The sequence below is a fragment of the Bufo gargarizans genome, chromosome 7, assembly GCF_014858855.1.
Source record: "Bufo gargarizans isolate SCDJY-AF-19 chromosome 7, ASM1485885v1, whole genome shotgun sequence".
Taxonomy (NCBI): Eukaryota; Metazoa; Chordata; class Amphibia; order Anura; family Bufonidae; genus Bufo; species Bufo gargarizans.
In genome coordinates, this window is record NC_058086.1 from 168,329,032 (window position 1) to 168,350,427 (window position 21,396).

At 44.6% G+C, this 21,396-nt stretch overlaps 1 protein-coding gene across 1 annotated transcript in view; it reads right to left on the minus strand.

Moving 5' to 3' along the window:
* IFT122 (intraflagellar transport 122) overlaps positions 1–21,396 on the minus strand; it is a 51,267-nt gene that overhangs the window by 22,110 nt on the left and 7,761 nt on the right. The window contains exons 7-21 of the mRNA XM_044301326.1: positions 20,763–20,909; positions 20,566–20,641; positions 20,096–20,287; positions 19,868–20,006; positions 19,528–19,730; positions 18,512–18,649; positions 15,411–15,575; positions 15,039–15,236; positions 13,332–13,472; positions 12,485–12,538; positions 8,907–9,068; positions 6,076–6,242; positions 1,908–2,079; positions 781–883; positions 545–685 (exon numbers count right to left, since the gene is read on the minus strand). Coding sequence (XP_044157261.1) covers positions 545–685; positions 781–883; positions 1,908–2,079; positions 6,076–6,242; positions 8,907–9,068; positions 12,485–12,538; positions 13,332–13,472; positions 15,039–15,236; positions 15,411–15,575; positions 18,512–18,649; positions 19,528–19,730; positions 19,868–20,006; positions 20,096–20,287; positions 20,566–20,641; positions 20,763–20,909 — 2,198 coding nt within the window. The remainder of the gene's footprint in view (positions 1–544; positions 686–780; positions 884–1,907; positions 2,080–6,075; positions 6,243–8,906; positions 9,069–12,484; positions 12,539–13,331; positions 13,473–15,038; positions 15,237–15,410; positions 15,576–18,511; positions 18,650–19,527; positions 19,731–19,867; positions 20,007–20,095; positions 20,288–20,565; positions 20,642–20,762; positions 20,910–21,396) is intronic.

Here is a 21,396-nt window from a genome sequence, read left to right on the forward strand (position 1 = left end):
ATTCCTTTTTTTATTGTGCACCATTTGTTCTACTTCCTTCTTTCTATGTTTGGGTGTTAAAAACTACAACTCCCATAATGTAACTTGAGGGCCCAGGCATGCACAACGCACGTAACGTCATCCAATGGTGCATAAGTGGAATGGCGCGTGCTGCTACTTAATTTAGCCTCCTAAATGGGATGTTCTTGCACAAAGGGGGAGTGGATTCCCATCGGGCGATGGATATAAGGCACATCATCAAATCTAGAAAATAAGTAGCATAGCTACGAACATGTGACTCCCAATAGAAAATGGATTCAGAGTCACTTGTACAATAATACCAGTGCTAAAACCGGTTTCTCCATACTGCCAGATACATGGAATACATCCATATAGAGCAATAGATGTGTCCCACCTATAGAGCAGCCTGTATGGACGAGCAATGCATGAGCAAACAATACCCCCCCACCCTTCTTGCAGCATCAGTCCTATAATCATCACCATGTGAGGAGCAAAGTCTAATACACAACTTGCATAGTAGGAAACTATTACGGACGCCTCCCACCTTGTGCAATATCGAGGCACTGCATAGACAGCATCCAGTAATAATACGATGCGTCGTTAAATCTGCTCTCCACTACGGCATTGTGGGTAAGCTGCTCCAGTACCCTGACAGCTTCATCCTGGCGACCAGCTTTGTGGAAGGCTATTAAAAGGAAAATAGATGGTGAGAGAGTTTAATACACATTGCATGGAGCAGCCATTCCCAGTATAGATCGCAGAATCTCCATGGTAACATACCTTTCTGCGCTTCCTCAAACCGGTCATTTTCTGCCAGCCACTGCGCGTATGGAACGTAGACCTCATCCTTATATTCTGGATATTTCTCTACTAAAGCAAATGCCTGGAGATAGACAGCGACAGTGTATGGTTCACAGCAAAGAGGACAGGAAGGTTTGATAAAATATTAACATGATGCCCTAAAGCCAGAAACAGACGGGATGGCCACATGGCTCTCGTCCTGATTCTGCCAGACATGGACAGACAGCATTCTCAACTTCTCATCTTAAAAGGAGTCTGTCACCAGGACATTCACTGCTAGGCCTTATTCACGCGTCAGTGAATCACGGACGTGTGCAGTCCATATTCTGCATGGACAGTAACCGCTGTTAATTTTAAGGTGTATATTCACAGATCTGTGAATTTCCACAGTCCATGGTCAAGTCATGGATTAATGCTTTATTTCTGTCCATGTTCATGGATCCCTCATGTACATTAGAGACTATGGGTCCATGAAAAAACACGGACACAACGAGGACCCCATCTGGGTTTCATCCTTGTTTCACGAATCGTTGCTAAAAAAAAAACAGTCTGGAAATAGATTTTCAGCTGAGCAGGGTCCGTGAAATTCAGATGGGCAAAAAACAGACATACGGACCAAACACAGATCCTTCATGGATGTCCTCACAGATGAGCCAGTGGGGAGCGGCTACTGTCCAAGATGCACCACTTCTCTAGTGCAAGAGAAGTGGTGCACCCTCCAAAGTTGCCTCTCCCCACTGTCCCAATAGCCATTTGAGCTAGGTCTACACAGCCACACCAAGATTGCAAGGTTGCATTATGACATTGCAAGTAATGATTGTAAATCTGGTCTCACTGCCACCCATGATGATGGTGCAACTGGGAAAAATCAAAATCTGCTGGATTTTTGGTTCCAGGATGCATGTTTTCCAGCACAAGGTTCAATGCATGCGACTAGGACTCATCTGAAATTAGTTTTTTTTGTGGCTAATAGGGAGTTGCAAAGCCTCAATCGCATGCAATTCACAGACCAATAGCGCACATTTTTGATGTCACACAAGTAAAGTCACAGTGTAGCCCTAGCCTTTGGGAAGTTACTGAAACCCTTCACAGGATTGGGCACTGACCTCCTCCCAGTGCTGCGTCTCCACATGCAGCAGGACCAGCGCCTTCAGATCCCCAATCTTCATGTACGTCTCGGCCGCATAGCCATGATGCTGCAGCTTTTTGAAATAGTAAGCGCACCGTGACAGCGGCTCTCTCTCGGCTTTGTCCAGCTTCCTCGCTATATCGATCAACCTGCAGATAAGAGGTGGCTTTTAGTTGGCGCATTTTCCCAAAAATAAAAAAATATAGCCTGTAAACATATTGGAAAACATTTAAAAAGCATATAAAGCCGGTCTTTGTTTCCCCCTGCATTGCCGTAAGATTCGTCCAATTTATGACAAGGCATGCAGCTCGTCATAATTTAAAGCGCACCTGTGGCAGTCCCCTGGCTTGCCTAATTTTTCCCCTAACATTTCAGACGTAAATGTTAGTAAATTTGCCAGAGCTGGAGTCCCAGCCCCAGCACGGACCCATCAAGCCCAACTGGCGAACATGGCATAAAACCGGCCGTGCGACTAAATATTGTTGCACAGCTGGGTAAAATGGGGACAATATTACACCTAAAATAGTCGCACGTCCCTTAGTAAATGTGTCCCATTATGCAGTCATCAGTGGAAAAATTGGATGATCCATTATGGCCGCTATTCCAGTAAATCCACCAACTTAATGCAGCTCTATGGGAGTGGGAAATACTCTCCATTCTGGAGTCTAGGAATGGCGGACATGCTCCTTGTCACCCAGCTTTCCTAGGAAAGGAAACATTTCAATGTGATATCCAGCATCTTGAAGAGTCGTCAGATTTACTCGAGACTTTTATTTTGCAAGAAAATTCCCCAAAACATAAAAAAAAAAACTGGGAAAATGTAAAATTACATAATGTATGGATAATACCGTTATTCGATTTTGTGGGCGTAGACTCTTTGGCTGTAAGGGGAGGGGGGGGTTATTTTCTATTTTATATGTGTTTTTGACATTGAACGCAATAAAAAGATGGTAAAAAAAAAAAAGAAAAGAATATAATCATCTCAGCGAGAAAGTATAGAAGCGTGCAAACAGAAAATCTAATGAAAGATTCCTCTCTGGGGCCTGACCTCTTTGCTAAGAACATTAATGAAAAATGTTGGTTTTGGAGCCCCATTCCCCCTCACGGCTGTTCTGCTACCAAGAAACGCTCGCTTTTTAGCCGCTATAAAATTTTATAGCCCCTCAAATTAACCTATAAATCTCATGGGAGGGTTTTAGGAGGAAAGCAGAAGAAAGTGCGATTATCTGGGTCAGAAGAGGAATATATGGATGTACGCAGCTCAGCACCATGCCACAGATCTCATTCATCTGAAAGGGACTCGTAGAAATCCATGCACTCGCTGCAGAAACAACATCATTCAGAATTTTCAGTAGCAAAAAAAAATATCTTCAACAAGTCTATACTGGGTGTGAATTCTGCCCTAAGGTCCCAAAGCAAGCAGCAATGTGGCGCCTGCGGTCCTACGCCTGCTTCTGACCTCTGCTCCGTTAGGATGCTGGAGGTACAACACAAAGCCTGGTCCTCAAACACAAGCAAACATTTCCTACTGGAAAAGATGAGCAGAGCGACAAGGATGGACAGGAAGCCGCGGCTTTGTTGTTGTGCTGAATGGCTGCAAATAACCTTCCTGTTCCCCGTTATTATAACTTGTTTTCCAGGTACGCAGCGGACAAAAGGCTAAACATATCCCCAAAACGTCATGAGCAGCTGGACCATGGCTGCCTGTTATTCTCTATACAGATTCCCTCAGAGGACACATCGGAAGAAGGGTGTGTGCAGGGGGCGAGGCAGGTAGAAAGGCCGGAAATTAAAACCAGCTGAAAGCCATTTTCAGTCTTAGGTAATGTAATGTCCTGCCCATGTGCCCAGTAAGCAGGTGTTCCTGTCACCAGCATATCCTGCCGCACTCAATTATTACAGGACGTGAGCTCAGGCGGTCATTCCCTGGAGGTCTATCAGCCTGAACCAACCCAGCAGTCCAATAACATTTAGGACCATTACTAGTAACCTGCCACTGATACTAGATATTATGGACATTTACAGAAGCACAGATACCTCCAGAAGACCTGTACATAATCATCAGAAAAACAGTACTCTACACTATAGTGACTAATATACAAATTACTTATCCTGTACTGATCCTGAGTTACATCCTGTATTATACTCCAGAGCTGCACTCACTATTCTGCTGGTGCAGTCACTGTGTACATACATTACTTATCCTGTACTGATCCTGAGTTACATCCTGTATTATACTCCAGAGCTGCACTCACTATTCTGCTGGTGCAGTCACTGTGTACATACATTACTTATCCTGTACTGATCCTGAGTTATATCCTGTATTATACTCCAGAGCTGCACTCACTATTCTGCTGGTGCAGTCACTGTGTACATACATTACTTATCCTACTACTGATCCTGAGTTACATCCTGTATTATACTCCAGAGCTGCACTCACTATTCTGCTGCTGCAGTCACTGTGTACATACATTACTTATCCTACTACTGATCCTGAGTTACATCCTGTATTATACTCCAGAGCTGCACTCACTATTCTGCTGGTGGAGTCACTGTGTACATACATTACTTATCCTGTACTGATCCTGAGTTACATCCTGTATTATACTCCAGAGCTGCACTCACTATTCTGCTGGTGCAGTCACTGTGTACATACATTACTTATCCTGTACTGATCCTGAGTTACATCCTGTATTATACTCCAGAGCTGCACTCACTATTCTGCTGGTGGAGTCACTGTGTACATACATTACTTATCCTGTACTGATCCTGAGTTACATCCTGTATTATACTCCAGAGCTGCACTCACTATTCTGCTGGTGCAGTCACTGTGTACATACATTACTTATCCTACTACTGATCCTGAGTTACATCCTGTATTATACTCCAGAGCTGCACTCACTATTCTGCTGCTGCAGTCACTGTGTACATACATTACTTATCCTACTACTGATCCTGAGTTACATCCTGTATTATACTCCAGAGCTGCACTCACTATTCTGCTGGTGGAGTCACTGTGTACATACATTACTTATCCTGTACTGATCCTGAGTTACATCCTGTATTATACTCCAGAGCTGCACTCACTATTCTGCTGGTGGAGTCACTGTGTACATACATTACTTATCCTGTACTGATCCTGAGTTACATCCTGTATTATACTCCAGAGCTGCACTCACTATTCTGCTGGTGCAGTCACTGTGTACATACATTACTTATCCTGTACTGATCCTGAGTTACATCCTGTATTATACTCCAGAGCTGCACTCACTATTCTGCTGGTGGAGTCACTGTGTACATACATTACTTATCCTGTACTGATCCTGAGTTACATCCTGTATTATACTCCAGAGCTGCACTCACTATTCTGCTGGTGCAGTCACTGTGTACATACATTACTTATCCTACTACTGATCCTGAGTTACATCCTGTATTATACTCCAGAGCTGCACTCACTATTCTGCTGCTGCAGTCACTGTGTACATACATTACTTATCCTACTACTGATCCTGAGTTACATCCTGTATTATACTCCAGAGCTGCACTCACTATTCTGCTGGTGGAGTCACTGTGTACATACATTACTTATCCTGTACTGATCCTGAGTTACATCCTGTATTATACTCCAGAGCTGCACTCACTATTCTGCTGGTGGAGTCACTGTGTACATACATTACTTATCCTGTACTGATCCTGAGTTACATCCTGTATTATACTCCAGAGCTGCACTCACTATTCTGCTGGTGGAGTCACTGTGTACATACATTACTTATCCTGTGCTAATCCTGAGTTACATCTTGCAAAAAGCTCGTTCATCGGGTAATCCAAAAATCGCCGTTTGCCGGCAGCAGACTGTGCGTTGTAAACACAATCTGCTGCCGGCAAACAACGAGTCTGTATTGGGACAAGCGAAGGCATTAGCGATTGCTCCTCCCCATACTCTGGCGGAGATTGCAGCATGTAAATAAAGTGGTCTCCTCCACCAGCGAGCAGCAGATTGTCGGGAAGGGACTGCTGCTCTGTCGTCCGAAGTAAAGGGCCCTTAAAAACTGGACTCTGCAGATTTGCAAAATAAGCAATCCCAAATTATATTCTCCGTTTGCAGGTAAATGACACTGAAAGGTGAGGTCTGGAAGCAGACATACATCTCCACCCAGCCGTGGTCCCCGCTCAGCTCTATGGCTTTCATGTGCTCTCCAGCTGACAGATACATCTCCGCTGCCGCTTTTGGTTCACGGATATTCCGGGCCCAGTCCGCCTGCTTCGTGATTAGAGTCTTAGTCTCTTTTGGGTCCCCAGATCCCAAGAAATCCTGAAAGAGAGAGAGAGACATCAGGTCGGGGCATGGTGTCGCACTGCAGAGCTGCACGTCTATGGTGTAGTGAAAGCAGAGCTGTCCAATATAATGTTTTACTGCATCTTCCTGCACGTTAATAATAAGCATACATAAAAGTAATACTTCTGCAGTCAGCATTTTAACCCCTTAACTACCAGTGCTTTGGTCCTAAGTGTCCAGACACGCAGCGATTCTGCACGTTTAACGTTTGTGACACATAAGGCTACTTTCACACTAGCGCAATACTTCTGTCAGGGAGCAGCCTGTTCTGTCAGGGAGCAGCCTGTTCTGTCAGGGAGCAGCCTGTTCTGTCAGGGAGCAGCCTGTCGGAGATGTCTGGATTCTTGGCATATTTGCTGGGTGGCAGCCGTATCTCTTCCGGTCCCCATTATAGTTAATGGGGCTGACTGGTATCAGGCAGGGTCCAGCAATGCTGGATCCAGACATCTCCATTAGGGCTCATGCACACAAACTTATTTTCTTTCCTATTTTTCTTTTTTTTTTTATGCGGACCATATGCGGAACCATTCACTTCAATGGGTCTGCAAAAGCAACGGAAGGTACTCCGTGTGCATTCCTTTTCCATATTTACGTTGCACAGTAAAGTAGTGCATGTCCTATTATTGTCCGCAAATCGCGGTCCGAGGCCCCATTCAAGTCATCCATACTGTAGAAATGCTATGCCCAGCCCATACTGCTCATGTGATTGGTGATTAATAAGTTACTATTTCCGATCCGCAAAAAACGGATCGCATACAGAAACCATACGGATAGGTTTTGTGGAATATCGGAACAGAAGAGGACTTAAATCAGAGACTCAGATACGAAACAACTGATCCGTGAAAAACGGACCGCAAAACAACAACAGTCGTGTGCATGAGCCCTTAAGATGTTTCCTACTGGAACAACCTGCCGGAGACGTCTAGCGCTAGTGTAAAACTAGCCTAAATTGCAGCACCACAATGGGTTCCCCACGGTCTTTTTAAAACCTACAATGTATAGTCTTGGGTGAATTAGATAGCTATGGCAATGGTTTGGGTTGGCACAGGTGATTTTTAATTTTTTTTGCATTTTTTTTTCTTCCATCTGCCAATAAAATAAATTCATCTGTTATCATTTCTTTAGATTTTTCCCTTTTACACTGTCACTGTGGCATCAATATGATCCACTAGGGGAAATAAGCCCCCTGTGGTGTCATTAGTCCTCGAAAGAGCTGATCAGGCTCTCCTAGGCTCCACCATGCCAGCGGGCACCCAACAATTACATTGCCACTGCCTCTATTCACTATAACAGGTCTACGCAGGCTGCAAAAGTGAAGCCTGAAATCGCTTCTCCCTTCTCCTCAGGATCCCAATTGCTCTATTACACCCCAGCTGCTTCTGCTAGACCCACGTTGCACATTTACAACATGTGGTCCTCAAAAGGTTAACAAAGTCCATTTTTAACTTATTTAATTAAAACGCTGGCTGTACGGAGAATTCTCCCCATATTACTTGATTCATTTTTAACGTGTCCCTGATGGAATATCCATAACATGTCGGTGAAGGTCATTCATATTTTAGCACACCTCATCTGAACTTCACTGTCTGAGCTTCTCTGAGACCCCAATGGGAAACGTGCCAAGTAATGACGCTGCTCATCTAACTGGAGGTCCGAAGAGCTGAGCGCTGCTCAAAAACTCTCCCATGAATGAAGAGCATCAGGCCAACCCAGGACACAAGCGGTCACCATCGGCAGCCATGGTGAGACATTCGCTCGTTCTTGGACCCTCTGTAGTGCATTTGGGATCCCCCAAAAAAACAATGTATGTGTACAGCCCTCCACCAACTCTGGCAGTCCCATAGGGTTGAATGAGGCGGCAGCGAGCATATGCGACCATTCAACCTGGGAAACAAGGGACCTTCAAGGACCAGGCAATGATCCTCTATCCTGCATTGTTTTCATTTGCACTGTTGCTTTCCATGAGTAATAACTTTTTATTATTTTGCGATTGCTGTATAATGGACTAGTTGTACTATTTTGGGGATATGTATAATTTATAGTTTAGCTTTCAATAGTTTTTATGAAGAAAAATGCAAAAAGAACAGCAGTAATGCCACCGATTTTTACCTTTTCCCCATTTTACTGTGCTGTAGAAATATCATTAATTCTAAGACTCATTCATTATGATTGTGCCGATACCAAATATGTTGTTTTTTTTTATAATATTTATTGCAAAAAGACTAAAAAAATCTTAATTAAACTTTATTCAACTTAATTTTACCTTGGGTAGGGGTCAGCACCCTCCAGCACAACAGCTGTTATTAAAACTACAACTCTCAGCATACTCCACTCACTTCTATGGGAGTTTCGTGAACAGCTGAGCATCCGTGCATGTTGGAAGCAGTAATTTCATAACAGGTGGAGGTTGCGGACCCTTGCCCTAGGATACCTTCCATAATGCCGTCTGTTCCCACCAGTAGGGGGAGACCTTGTATATATCTGCATATGGCTTCCACTTACCTAAATATGGGCTGCATACAGATCTAGCACCCTCTAGTGGTGGCAGACAACATTTTTACACTTTTCTCCATGGTTGAACAGGTTAATGGCACTCTGTAGTTAAGAAGTGCAGAGGAATGGTCGATCTGAATACAATACCTTGGCGTAGTCAAACATGCGCAGGTCAGTATACATGTTGAGGGCTCGGCTCTCCTGTCCTCCTCTCTTGTACAGTTTGGCGGCCTCATGGAACTTGCCCTCATAGGCGTGCACATCTGCCAAAAATAAGTCGTCGTTGGAATCTCCTCGCTTTTTCCTTTCCTAAAGAAAAAAAAAAAAACATAAATAGAGAGAACAGAGGGTAAAGTATTATCTTTTCTAACAGAATCGCTGAAGTGTGCTGTGTGCACCAAATAATGAAAACTTTGCACCTAATACACTTTGCTTTTGTTTATCATCACCACTTTCTAGCATCTCTGCTTGCCATCATTGAATAGATTTTTATTTTCACCTGACATTCCATACAGAGCCAATACTTCTCACCACTGAGGGTTTGCTTCAGTTGTACCCAGTCTACACAATCCCCTGTGCGCTGGAAGATTTTACATGATACATTATAGCAAATTATCAGTCCAGAAGAGGAGAGATTTCTCATCATCCAGAACATTATATAAACTAGATGGAACTGTAAGAGAACCTTACCTGTGAGAAGTTTCAACACAGGTTTCCCATCTCTAAATGGAAACAAGAATGCACACATTCATCGACAGCAAGCAGAGATCTTAAAAATAGTCAGGAAGCAAACAGCATATTAGAAAGTTGCATTATACAACGATTAACCTCTTGTGGGGATACTGGATTGAATATTTGCTATAGAAACCAACAGTAGATGCCATTTCTGCCATTTATGCGTTCTGACCTGCTGCTAGCTGATCACCTGCAGGATTTCGAGGGATTATTAATAATAATAATAATGCAATAACGTGGCTGCAGCAATTACACGCCCAACGTCTGGATATAGCAGGTGGCTGTGAGGGAACGTTTGGGGACTGAAACTCATTCCATATGTGTCATACTGTACGCGGTCTAAGGTGGGGAGCGGGGTGAAAGGAGCTCTGTGATTCAGCTGCTGGGTGAGCTAGGCGCTGACAGCAACCAGACTGGATTTAATATAAGAGGCGACCGTCCTGCATATAAATCTAGTGACTTCCTAAATAGACTTGTCTACAGCAGTTATTAGCCCCTTACTCATGCCAGCGGATCTGCAGTGCATTATATTGGATGCACAGCAGGGTCTTTAATAGCAAAAGCCCCTGGTGCTGGTCCCTGACCTTGGCCTAACATACCGCAGAAGTACCGTACAACCCAGGACAAATCCATAGAAAACCTACCCCAGAATCTCTGCAGCTGGTATATTTATTCTGGGCATCCTCATCGAAGAACAGGTCAGTGGTGTGCAATGTACAAACGTCCAGCTGCTGTGAAACTACAACTCTCAGCATGCCCTGATAGCGGATTTCTATTAGGAGCTGGAGGTCAGAGACATGCACAGTACTGAAATAGGTTTTGGCAGCCCAGAGTTTAGGTATTCCGATAGTTTTAAGCCGGTCACACACGAGATAACACCTCTTTGGCCAATAGCTATCTCTTCGATCCTCCCATACATGCGCATGCATATGTAGTGAATGGGTAGAGGGGATCAAGCTGCTGCCAGACACCTCTGGCAACGGCTTATCTCCTCAAGGAAAAAGGATCAGACAGGTAAAATATTAACTTATCCCTCACAACATCAACCGTCAGGATGCCTGCATACACATTAGATGGTTGTGCCAAACCTGCTGAGATTGGCAGGGTCAGCCTACATAGATCTAATGCAGTGCTCAGCAACCTCCGGCACTCCAGAATTCGGAAACTACAACTCCCAGAATCCTCCTCTGACTTCTACAGCAGTTACAAGAACAGGTGAGTAAATGTGCATGCTGGGAGGTTGCCGATTCCTGATCTAATGTGTATGGCCAGCTTAAGTCCCAAAGGTAATGAGACTAAACCCACCTGTACTCGGGTAGAATCCCCCCATCATGTATTGTCCCTACCATTCGGCCATGAGACATTATTGAGGGCAAACCTCCGTAATTCTAGTACAATTGCCAATAATGAGAAACTCTTTGTGCTTGAACATAAGACCAGTCATTCGTGTTCAGGGTAAATTGCCTTCCATGAATATGTTCCTGTGATACATTTCAGGAAGGAAATGTCTGTCCTATTTTCCAGTTGCATGTTTTTATAGGTTCACTTTAAGGGTGCCATAAAAATAATCCCAGCAAATGATTATTACACTGGCAGCTGGCGTCCAGCCTCAGCCCTATCAGCATTGCATACAGTGCAGCGCGGATATCGCTCCATAGAAGACTTTTAGGTTGGAGGAAACAAACTTCTGAATGAGGTCATTGAGCTGAAAACAAACAAGCAAAGGAAGGAAAGGTAGAAAATGTGCAGAAAAAAACTGCGACCCTCCCAGCTACAGAGACCTACACGTCAGGCAGGCAGGGTTCATATAGCACTGACATATTCTGCTGCACTGTATATAAAAATATATTCACCAAATATAGATCCTGCCCCTATCCGAAGCTGGTAAGGAAAGTCATTTCTAACAGGTCTAGGCAGCCCTTGTATCAGACAGGTTGGTTCTAACCTGCCTGATCCTATAAATTCTCTGGGAGATAAGCGGTGTTAGGGGTGCAAGTTACTGGCGGATTGGTGACGGCCAAAAGATTCCTCAGCTGAGAGCAATAAAGTATCTATAGCCTCCTTAGGGTCCATTCACACGTCTGCAAAATGGGTCCAGATCCGTTCCTGAACGTTACAGAACAAATCCGGGCCCATTCATTTTCAATGGGGGCGCAAAAGATGTGGACAGTACACAGTGTGCTGTCCGCATCCGCACTTCCGTTCCACATCCGCACCTCCGTTCCGCACATGGCCGGTGTCCATGTTTTGCGGATCCGCAATTTGCGGACCACAAAACACTTGCGGACGTGTGAATGGACCCTAAGAGTGGTTGTCCAGTTTGGGCAACTCCATCCATGGAAAAAGTCCACTGACAATAAGCTGATTTGGGGGGGATACAGCTGCATTGAAATCAATAACCCTCTAGTTTGTCCAGAGGGAAAGTCTCTCTTTACAAATCTATAGTGTAGTTAATAATGGGGGCTCTACCAGCGAGCACTGTGCAGTCATATACACCGACAGCCTCAAGCAGACAACACCTTTAAATGGTGTATTCCCATCTGGGACATTTATGGCATATCAATAGGATACACCATAAATGTCCAATAGGTGCAGGTCTTACCTCTGGGACCAACTCCTGTCTGAAAAGGGGCCCTGAAGGGAATAAATAGCAAACCACACAGACACCCTGCATTCACCACTATGGGACTTCCGAAAATAGCTGAGTGCACTGGCTCGGCTATTTTTTATCAGTTCAATAGAAGTGAATGGAAAGGGCATTGCATATGTGTGAACCTATTGGACATTTATGGCATGGCCCATCAATATCCAAGATGGGACAACACCTTTAAGCACCAATTTTATCAATGACTAAATCAACCCCAATGTGTTTTATTTGCTTTACTTGATATAGAAACCAAGATGAAAAAAATCATATGAATGCAGGAAACATATACATGCAGTTGTTGTGTTCATTAGATTTGAGCCTGCGACCTCGGTGGCGCACATACCTCAATACTATTGATGAGTTCCAGGTAGCGAAGATCTCTTATGCGTATAAATGCCTGATAGTAAAGGAAAAAAAATAATTAGACATTCCCTTAAAGGGCTATTACCATGAGAACATTTATAGCATATCCACAAGATATGTCATACATGTCCGATAGGTGTGCATCCCACCTCTGGGAGCTGCTCTTATCTCACGAATGAGGCCCTCTTGCACGACACCGAGTTGGTTCCGGGAGTTGGACTACCACCAATCAGATATTGATGGCCTATCCTGAGAACAGGCCATCAATACCAAAATCCCAGAAAAACACTTTAAAAGTACATGGTGTAACTATGTAACCAAGCTAAATTCACACTGCATTCAAGATTGACGTTCAAACGTACAAATCAGAAGTATACTGTACGTGTATGTATAGTTGCATACGTCATAAAAAAAATAAAAAAAACTCAATCATGCAGTAGATGTTTTTTTGGGGTTCATATCCAGTTGTGTTGGAAACTGGAGTTGCTTTTCAATACAGTTGAGGCTACGGGTTGCAGACGTAGACCAGTCAATGTATGGCAAAGGGAACACCCATTAATCTAGGAGCACGTCGGCGTATACAGCAGGAGGTTTTCATGCCATATACAACAAGAATGTCGTCGATTTCACCTTGTTTGTTATTTGTGATCCTGATTGTGTAGTTTGTGATCCACCATTCTCTGTTAGCAGAGTTTGTGTTGGTGTCAGCAGTTTTACATCCTTGCCACAGACAGGATGATGCTGTGAATTACTGGACGTGCAAACAAACGTATAAAGGTCAGGCAAAGCAACAAAGCATCCTGGTCAAACAGGAAACAGCTTGTCACCTTCTTCGCAGTCTCAAAATCAAGGCCTTCCAAAGCTTCCATGGCCAACTCCCTCCAGTCCAGATCGGTGACCCCTAGGCAGGCAATCTGATAGGCCTCACGGAACATCTTCCTCTCCAGGTACTGATACATTGGAGTAGACTGCAAGGAATGAAACAAGACAATTTAGAAGAACATGGAATAATCCAAAGCAGCGCACTTGTATCTAAGACCCTTCCTTATTAATCCCAGAATGTTTCTGGACGCCCCATAGTCTGGACCACTTGATAGTCTGGCATTAAGCCATGGCGGATGGACTATTGCTGTACCTGTTGCAAGTGCATCAGTCCCTTTATGTGAAGCCATATAACATTTTGGTTGAACAAAAAGCAGGCAATTTGTCAAAATGTATGACATGACCAGGGTATAAAATAGCTGAGCCAATAGGAATACTGCCCAATAATTCACTACGGATCATGTGCTTAAAATCACCTATAGAATCCAGTAGTCTCCAATCTGTTGCAAGCCAGCTGCTGCAAAACTACAGCTCCCAACATGTCCTGGAAGTTGTGGATTTGCAACAGCTGAAAAGTCTCTTGTTGTCATGTAATGAATATAATTATCAGGGGCATTCACACTGTGTTTCCAGTGCATGTTTGGGGTATTAGTAAAGCTCCTGGGATATACATCGAACATATCCAGAGGGCTCCATTCACCTGCCGTGCTTTTGGCCTCCGTCAGGCAGGTATATATCAGAACATCTTTTGTATGAAAAAATGCAGTTGACTGTTCTATATTGAGGCATCCAATATAAAATTGTATAACTTAGGCTGAGTTCACATCACCGTTCAGCCTTTCCGTTCTCCTGCTCCGTTATAGAAGCAGGAGAACAGTAAGGATGGATTCGGCACATAACTGAGCCGAACGGAGCTTACGGACCCCCATAGACTATAATAGGGTCCGTTAGGTTTCCGCTCAGAAGATGATTTTGGAGCGGAGACAAAAGTTGTGCGCGCAGGACTTTTTCTCCGCTCCAAAATCATCTTCTGAGCGGAGTTATGTGCCGAATCCGTCCTTTCCGTTCTCCTGCTTCTATAACGGAGCAGGAGAACGGAAAGGCTGAACGCTGATGTGAACTCAGCCTTAGGGCTCGTTCACACGAACGTTTTTTGCGTTCCATATACATGCCGTTTTTTGAGTCCCGTATATGAAACAATTCATTTCAATGGTTCCACAAAAAAGCGGAATGTACTCCATATGCATTCAGTTTCCGTATTTCCGTTCAAAAATAGAACATGTCCTATTATTGCCCACAAATCACGTTCCGTGGCTCCATTCAAGTCAATGGGTCCGCAAAAAAAACTGAACACATACGGAATGTACTCCGTATGTCTTCCGTATCCGTTTTTGCAGAACCATCTATTGAAAATGTTATGCCCAGCCCAATTTTTTTTATATGTAATTACTGTATACTGTATATGCCATATGGAAAAACGGAACGGAACCGGAAACACTACAACTGATCCGTTAAAAACGGCCTGCAAAACCCTGAAAAAGCCATACGGTGGTGTGAACGAGCCCTTAGGCTGCATTTTCCAGAATACTCACAATAATCGCTTCCACTGAAAGAACTTGAGCAAAGACAATCTTAATCCCCATAAATGAAGCAAAAGGCGCTAACACATACACACCTGAGACTATAAACCACCCGCGAGTTATCAGCCTCACCTGTGGGACGTCAACAGAAGACATGGAGTAGACGTGTAGACAGAAGATTTTGGAGCCGTTGTACCCCACCACAAACCCCTGAAGCTTCTGCTGGTGGACAGGGAAGTTATTGGCTTTAATGTTGAGGTATCCTCCTCCAGAAAAACACAACATGTCCTCGCACTGGGTGTTCCAGGCTACACTGTTTGCGTTGGGCTCCTAGGTGGACAGAGAAATTTATGACCACTCTACACATATGCATTTTGGATATTGTGAGCTATTTGCATTTGATCTTCTGCTTTTAAATATGTATTTCTACTGCATTCTGTTCCCTATAATGAGTTTGCACATTCCACATCCACCATATAGTCCAGGACACTCTAAATTTCTGACCTGAAACAGCAGCTCCTTGGTTGTGATATCATACACCAGACACGTGTTGTTCTCATCCACCACGGCGAGCTTGTTGCGGGTGGCGCTCATGTCCAAGCAGCGGACGGATGTTGATTGCTTCAGTAAGGTGATGGCAAATAGGTTGTCCACAAAGATCTTCAGGATCTAATGACAAGGCAGAGACAGAATTATAGAAAAGACTAACAAGAGGCTGCAGTTTTACATCTAAAAGGTTTTCAAACAAATCAAATACATGGAGACTTATTTATAGGTTAGTAATCTGAAAAATATTAAAATGATCATTGCAGCACCGGACAGTCTCTAAGAATTTCTACCTATGGGAATGACTTTAATATAAAGTGGTGGTGCTGAGAAATAAGACTAATAGCAAAGATCAATACAGGACATAGTAATGAAGGGTGAAATTCTCTGCAAGAAGGACAAGTGCATTTTACAGTGTAGAGTAATGCAATGACAAGAACATGGCATGGTTTCACAGCGCCACCAAGTGGCTATTTTAATACAAGACTGTTGCAAGTTTTTTTTTTTCTAAAGAGCGACTGAGTAAAGTTGTAGCGTTAGGGGTGAATCTATAGCAGCAGATTCATGGAACAAATTTCTGCAACTGAAAATCCATTCCATTCATCTCAATGTAGTTTTTTCTGCAACAAGCACATGGATTTATACTAATCCAGTTCATAAGAATGGGACATTCACAAAAATGTATGCAACAAATGTGCTGCGTATGAATTCACCCTTACACCTCCCAAAAGCCGCTTGAAATGCAAAGTTTGGCCATAGGATGGTTTTGATAATAACCTGGTGTACGTTTGCATTACCCTGAGATAGGTGATATTTAAACAGGTATTCTCATCAAAGACATTTATGGAATTAGAGTTGTTGCGATACCAAATTTTTGATTCGGTTTCGATACCATGAAAAAGTATTGCGATACTCAATACCATTCGATACCACGCGAAAAAAAATAAACCAAAAAAGCCACGTGCATTCCGCATGTTTAAAAATGGCGAATCGCGCAGTTTTTATTAATTTTTTTTCTGTTCCGGCGTTCACCACCTAGATTTTTTTTTATATTTTAATAGTTTGGACTTTTCTGAAGTGGCGATATGTAATATGTTTATTATTTATATATTTTATATATGTGAAATTGGGAAAAGGGGGTCATTTATACTTCATATTTTGGTGGGGGTTTTTTTTACTTTTTTTTTTACACTTTTTATTTAATAACTATTTCCCCCCTTAGGCTACTTTCACACTAGCGTTCGGGTGTCCGCTTGTGAGCTCCGTTTGAAGGGGCTCACAAGCGGCCCCGAACGCATCCGTCCAGCCCTAATGCATTCTGAGTGGATGCGGATCCGCTCAGAATGCATCAGTCTGGCAGCGTTCAGCCTCCGCTCAGCAGGCGGACACCTGAACGCTCCTTGCAGCGTTCGGGTGTCCGCCTGGCCGTGCGGAGGCAAGCGGATCCGTCCAGACTTACAATGTTTACAATGGAAGTCAATGGGGACAGATCCGTTTGAAGATGACACAATATGGCTCAATCTTCAAACGGATCCGTCCCCCATTGACTTTCAATGTAAAAGTCTGGACGGATCCGTTCAGGCTACTTTCACAGTTAGAATTTTTTTACAATATAATGCAGACGGATCCGTTCTGAACGGATCCACCGTCTGCATTATATGAGCGGATCCGTCTCAGACGGATACGTTCTGAACGCAAGTGAGAAAGTAGCCTTAGGGGCTAGAACCTGAGATCTTTCATCCCTTGTCCTATTCAGCTCAGGGTGAATAGGACTTCACACTGTCCCTGCTGCTCTGTGCCTTGTGCACACAGCACCAGGGATGTTACCATGGCAACCAGGGCTTCTGTAGCGTCCTGGCTGCCATGGTAACTGATCGGAGCCCCAGGCTTACACAGCTGGGGCTCCGATCAGAAGCTGCCACTGCACCACCAATGAGGGGGAGGGGAGAGGTCCCTGTGGCCACTGCCACCAATGATTTTAATACTGGGGGGTTGAGAGGGGCCGGCGCACTGTGCCACCAATGATTTTAATGGGATGGGGGGTTGAGGGGCACACTGCACCACCAATGATAAATTACCCCTTTATACAGGAGGCGGGTACTGGCAGATCAGCAGTTAACCCCTTAGGTGCCGCACCTGAGGGGTTAACTGCCTCTGATCGCAGCTCCCTGTCAGCGGCAGGGTGCCGGCAATGCGATTCTGCTGCCGGCACCCGCCTCCTGTATTGTGTTAGACTGACTTTCACTATCAGGCCACACAGAGCGGCGCCCAGCGATGTCTCAGCACTCACCATTAGTCCTGGGCGCCGCTCCGTTCGCCTGCAGTGCTCCATTACTGTCTCCTGCTCCACATGTTGCTGATTACTATCGGAGCGATGGGAGGAGACATCAGCTTCACTAGTGGGCGTTCCTTCTTCCTGGCTGTAGCGCTGTCCAATCGCAGCGCAGGGAGAAGGAACGCCCACTAGTGAAGCTGATGTCTCCTCCCATCGCTCCGATAGTAATCAGCAGCATGTGGAGCAGGAGAGGAGACAGTAATGGGGCACTGCGGGCGAACGGAGCGGCGCCCAGGACTAATGGTGAGTGCTGGGGCATCGCTGGGCGCCGCTCTGTGGGAAATGGGAATAGTCCTATTTGGTAGCGCAGTGCGCCCGCCCCTCCTCCGCCCCTCTATCCTCATTGGTGGCGCAGTGCGCCCGCCCCTCCTCCCCCCCTCTCTTCTCATTGGTGGCAGCGGCAGCAGCACAGGGGGAGGGAGGACAGCTTCCTTCTCCCCGTGCTGCTGAGAGAACATGAGCGCGCCGATAGCAGCGCGCTCATGTTCAGAGATACTAGACTGCGCAGAAGCGCAGCCCAGTATCGAAAAAACGGAAATCCCGGTATCGTATCGATACCGGGACAAAAGTATCGATTGGGTATCGAAATTTCGATACCCGCAACAACCCTATATGGAATATCCACAGGTTACAACATGTCTGATTGGCCAAAGTCTCAGAAGAGGGACCTGCATCTACGTCCAGAAAGGAGGTCCCCCGACCCAGTCTAGGCACTCGATGTTACCTGTCCATTTTTCAGTCCCACTAACAAGCCTTCTCTTCCTGGAGGGCCTCCAATCACCTTTATGTACCGAATTAAAGACTCCATCATCCACTCTCTCTCCTTCACACCTTTGAAGGACAAGCACTGCAAACGCTTCTCCTGTGTCACAGACAGAAAGATATATGTGACACTCAGTCTCCAATATAAACCGATTATAGCAATAGCGATAAGTATCCGTAGTATAAGTGATAAGTTAGAAGGCATGCAATAATATACAGCTGTTAAAGATGTGCCAAGATTTAAACTTCACTTCTATCCACAGGATAATTTAAAGGGGTTTTCCGAGGTTTTAATACTGATGACCTATCCTCTGGATAGGTCATCGGTATCTGATCGGTGGGGGTCCGACACCCGGGACCACCACCTATCAGCTGTTTAAGACACCGGTGCCTTCAGGGGGGGTTCTGGGTGTCGGACACCCAGCCATAAGATACTGATGACCTATCCAGAGGATAGCTTATCAGTATTAAAATCTCAGAAAACCCTTTTAAAGTAGGGGGTCTGACCGCTGGGAACCCAAGGATCATGAGAATGGGTGTCTGCGCTGTATGAGAGGAGCAGTGGTTTCGCTTGCATGCCGCTGCTCCATTAATTTCAAGGAGATGATCTTCATCAGTCCCCAAGGCTTGAGAAAGGCCTCATTGTGTTGGGCTGAAACGTTGCAAGTGGGGTGAATAAAGAGGTCCACTATTGTCACTGAATTGGAGTGCTGCCTCATTCTACGACTGCCATCAGTCCCATAGAGATGAATGGTGAGGTACTGCACATGCTTGACCGCCACCCTATTCACAAAGGGGACTCAGCATCCCTGTCCTATTAATTATGGGGGTCCCAGTGGTGGGACCTCCACCGATAAGACACCTCCCACCCATCCTGTGGTTAAGTGACAAGCTTAAATCAACTCCTTTAAGTTATACATAACTGTGCCCCAGAGACTGGAGTAATTTGGGGAACACTGCACTCAGTATGTCACTCACCTGGCATAGGATAACATGCTGCGAGCAAACCACAAGCAAATTACATTCAAACTTTTTGATAATTTTTTCTTTGACCCGGTAGTGCATGTCAGCGGCATCTTCAGAATAGAGCTCATAAATCAAGATCTTCTCGGGCATCTGAATGGCCAGCCTGTTCTTATAGATGGCAATCTTCTTCACCAGCTCCCGGCACTTAATCCTCACTGTACAAGGACACAAACCACAGGCTTACATATGACTAGGAACTTTGATTCTATAAAAGCTACCAACAGCAACTAAACGGCAGGTGAATAAAATGTACACCCGCTAACCTACATGTATACTCGGGACTGTCCTTTACCTTTCTGCTCAGTGATGAGATGCTGGACTATAACATCGGTCATGCAGTCCCTGAAGGCATATCTGTCCTTGTAGAGTCCATGCACTGTGCTGAAAATCAGCTGGTAGAAAGAAAGAGTCCCATCCTGACACCCAACGACCTGGAACATCACGCACACATAGGGCTTATTAAACCTTTTACACTGTGCTGCTCAGACTCTCACTTAGATATTGCATTACTCGGTCTTACCACATAGTTGGAATCAGGTTTGACTTTGCACGTCCACACCCAGGAGTTCTGCTCCCCAATAGTGCCCAGCCGTACCCCGTCCTTTGTGAAGAGAGACACCTGTCTGTCAGAGCCGCTCAGGATGATATATTCACCTTTAGAGAAGTAGCTGACACAGCAGGGATCACAGCCCAGGGATCTGTCCTTCCCAACCTACAAGACATAAGAATAGATCATGTACTTACACAACTTCTGTAAGAAAAAAAAAAATACAGGAAAACTCCTTAAATCAATGGGGCAGATAGCTGCTGGATTACAGGATCTTCCACGAAATCCATTCAAAACAATCTATAAAAGCCCTTAGACAGAATGCAATCTTGTTCAATCATGAAATATATTTTAGCTTGTGGTGGAGGAAATCCGATAATAAAATACACTTGAAGTTCAACTCAACGATGTGATAGGAACCAAGTCAGATGTCGCGGTAATACCTGCTTTCCGCTTAGCTGGTAAAAGGATAATTTCTGTCCCCAGTCCGCCACAGCCAAGATGTCATTGTGCTCGTCCCTGGAGTAAGAGGAAACGCTTGGATCATCGAGATGTACTGGAACCTCACCCAACATTATGAATATAAAGCAGCCTAAGGATACACAATCCGTTTTATCCAGGTCCCAACAGTAGAACTTACTTTGAAGGATTCCAGCAGATGGACCAGATTGGTGACAGAGATCCTCCAGGTCGCTCAATTTTCACTTTCTCCTCACCATTCTTGTTCCTGATGCTTACGACTCCATTGAACATCCCCAGGGCGAGGTACTGTCCGTCATTTGTCCAGCTAGTAATAAATCAGGAGTCGGACGTGTTAGAACAGATTGAGCATCATTAGCTGTAAAGTTAGGGGCTCATTCACACTGTGCTATTTGTACGCAGACTTTTGTACCACTTTCCCTTGTTCTCCATAGGAGTCCGCGCTGCCATTCATGCAGCCACCTTTTTTTAACTACAGCAAAAAAGGCACGTGCTTTTATGCTGCATTTTCTGCAGGCATCTGCTTAAGGATTAGCCAGAATTGAACGAATGTATTCAACAAATTCAAACTGCAAAACCAAAGCAGAAACCTGCCGTGTGAACAAGCCCTTAAAGGAGTTATCCAAGATCTAAAACCTGGTTTTATTTCTTTTAATATAGTGCAACTAGTAACCTTAGAGTATACTTATATTGCCAAATGTGCTGTTTTTGTCTGATCACTACTTTGGTCACGTGGTGCGCTTCCTGCTTTTCTGTACATGTCGTCCGCTCCCCTGCACTGATGTAGACATAAC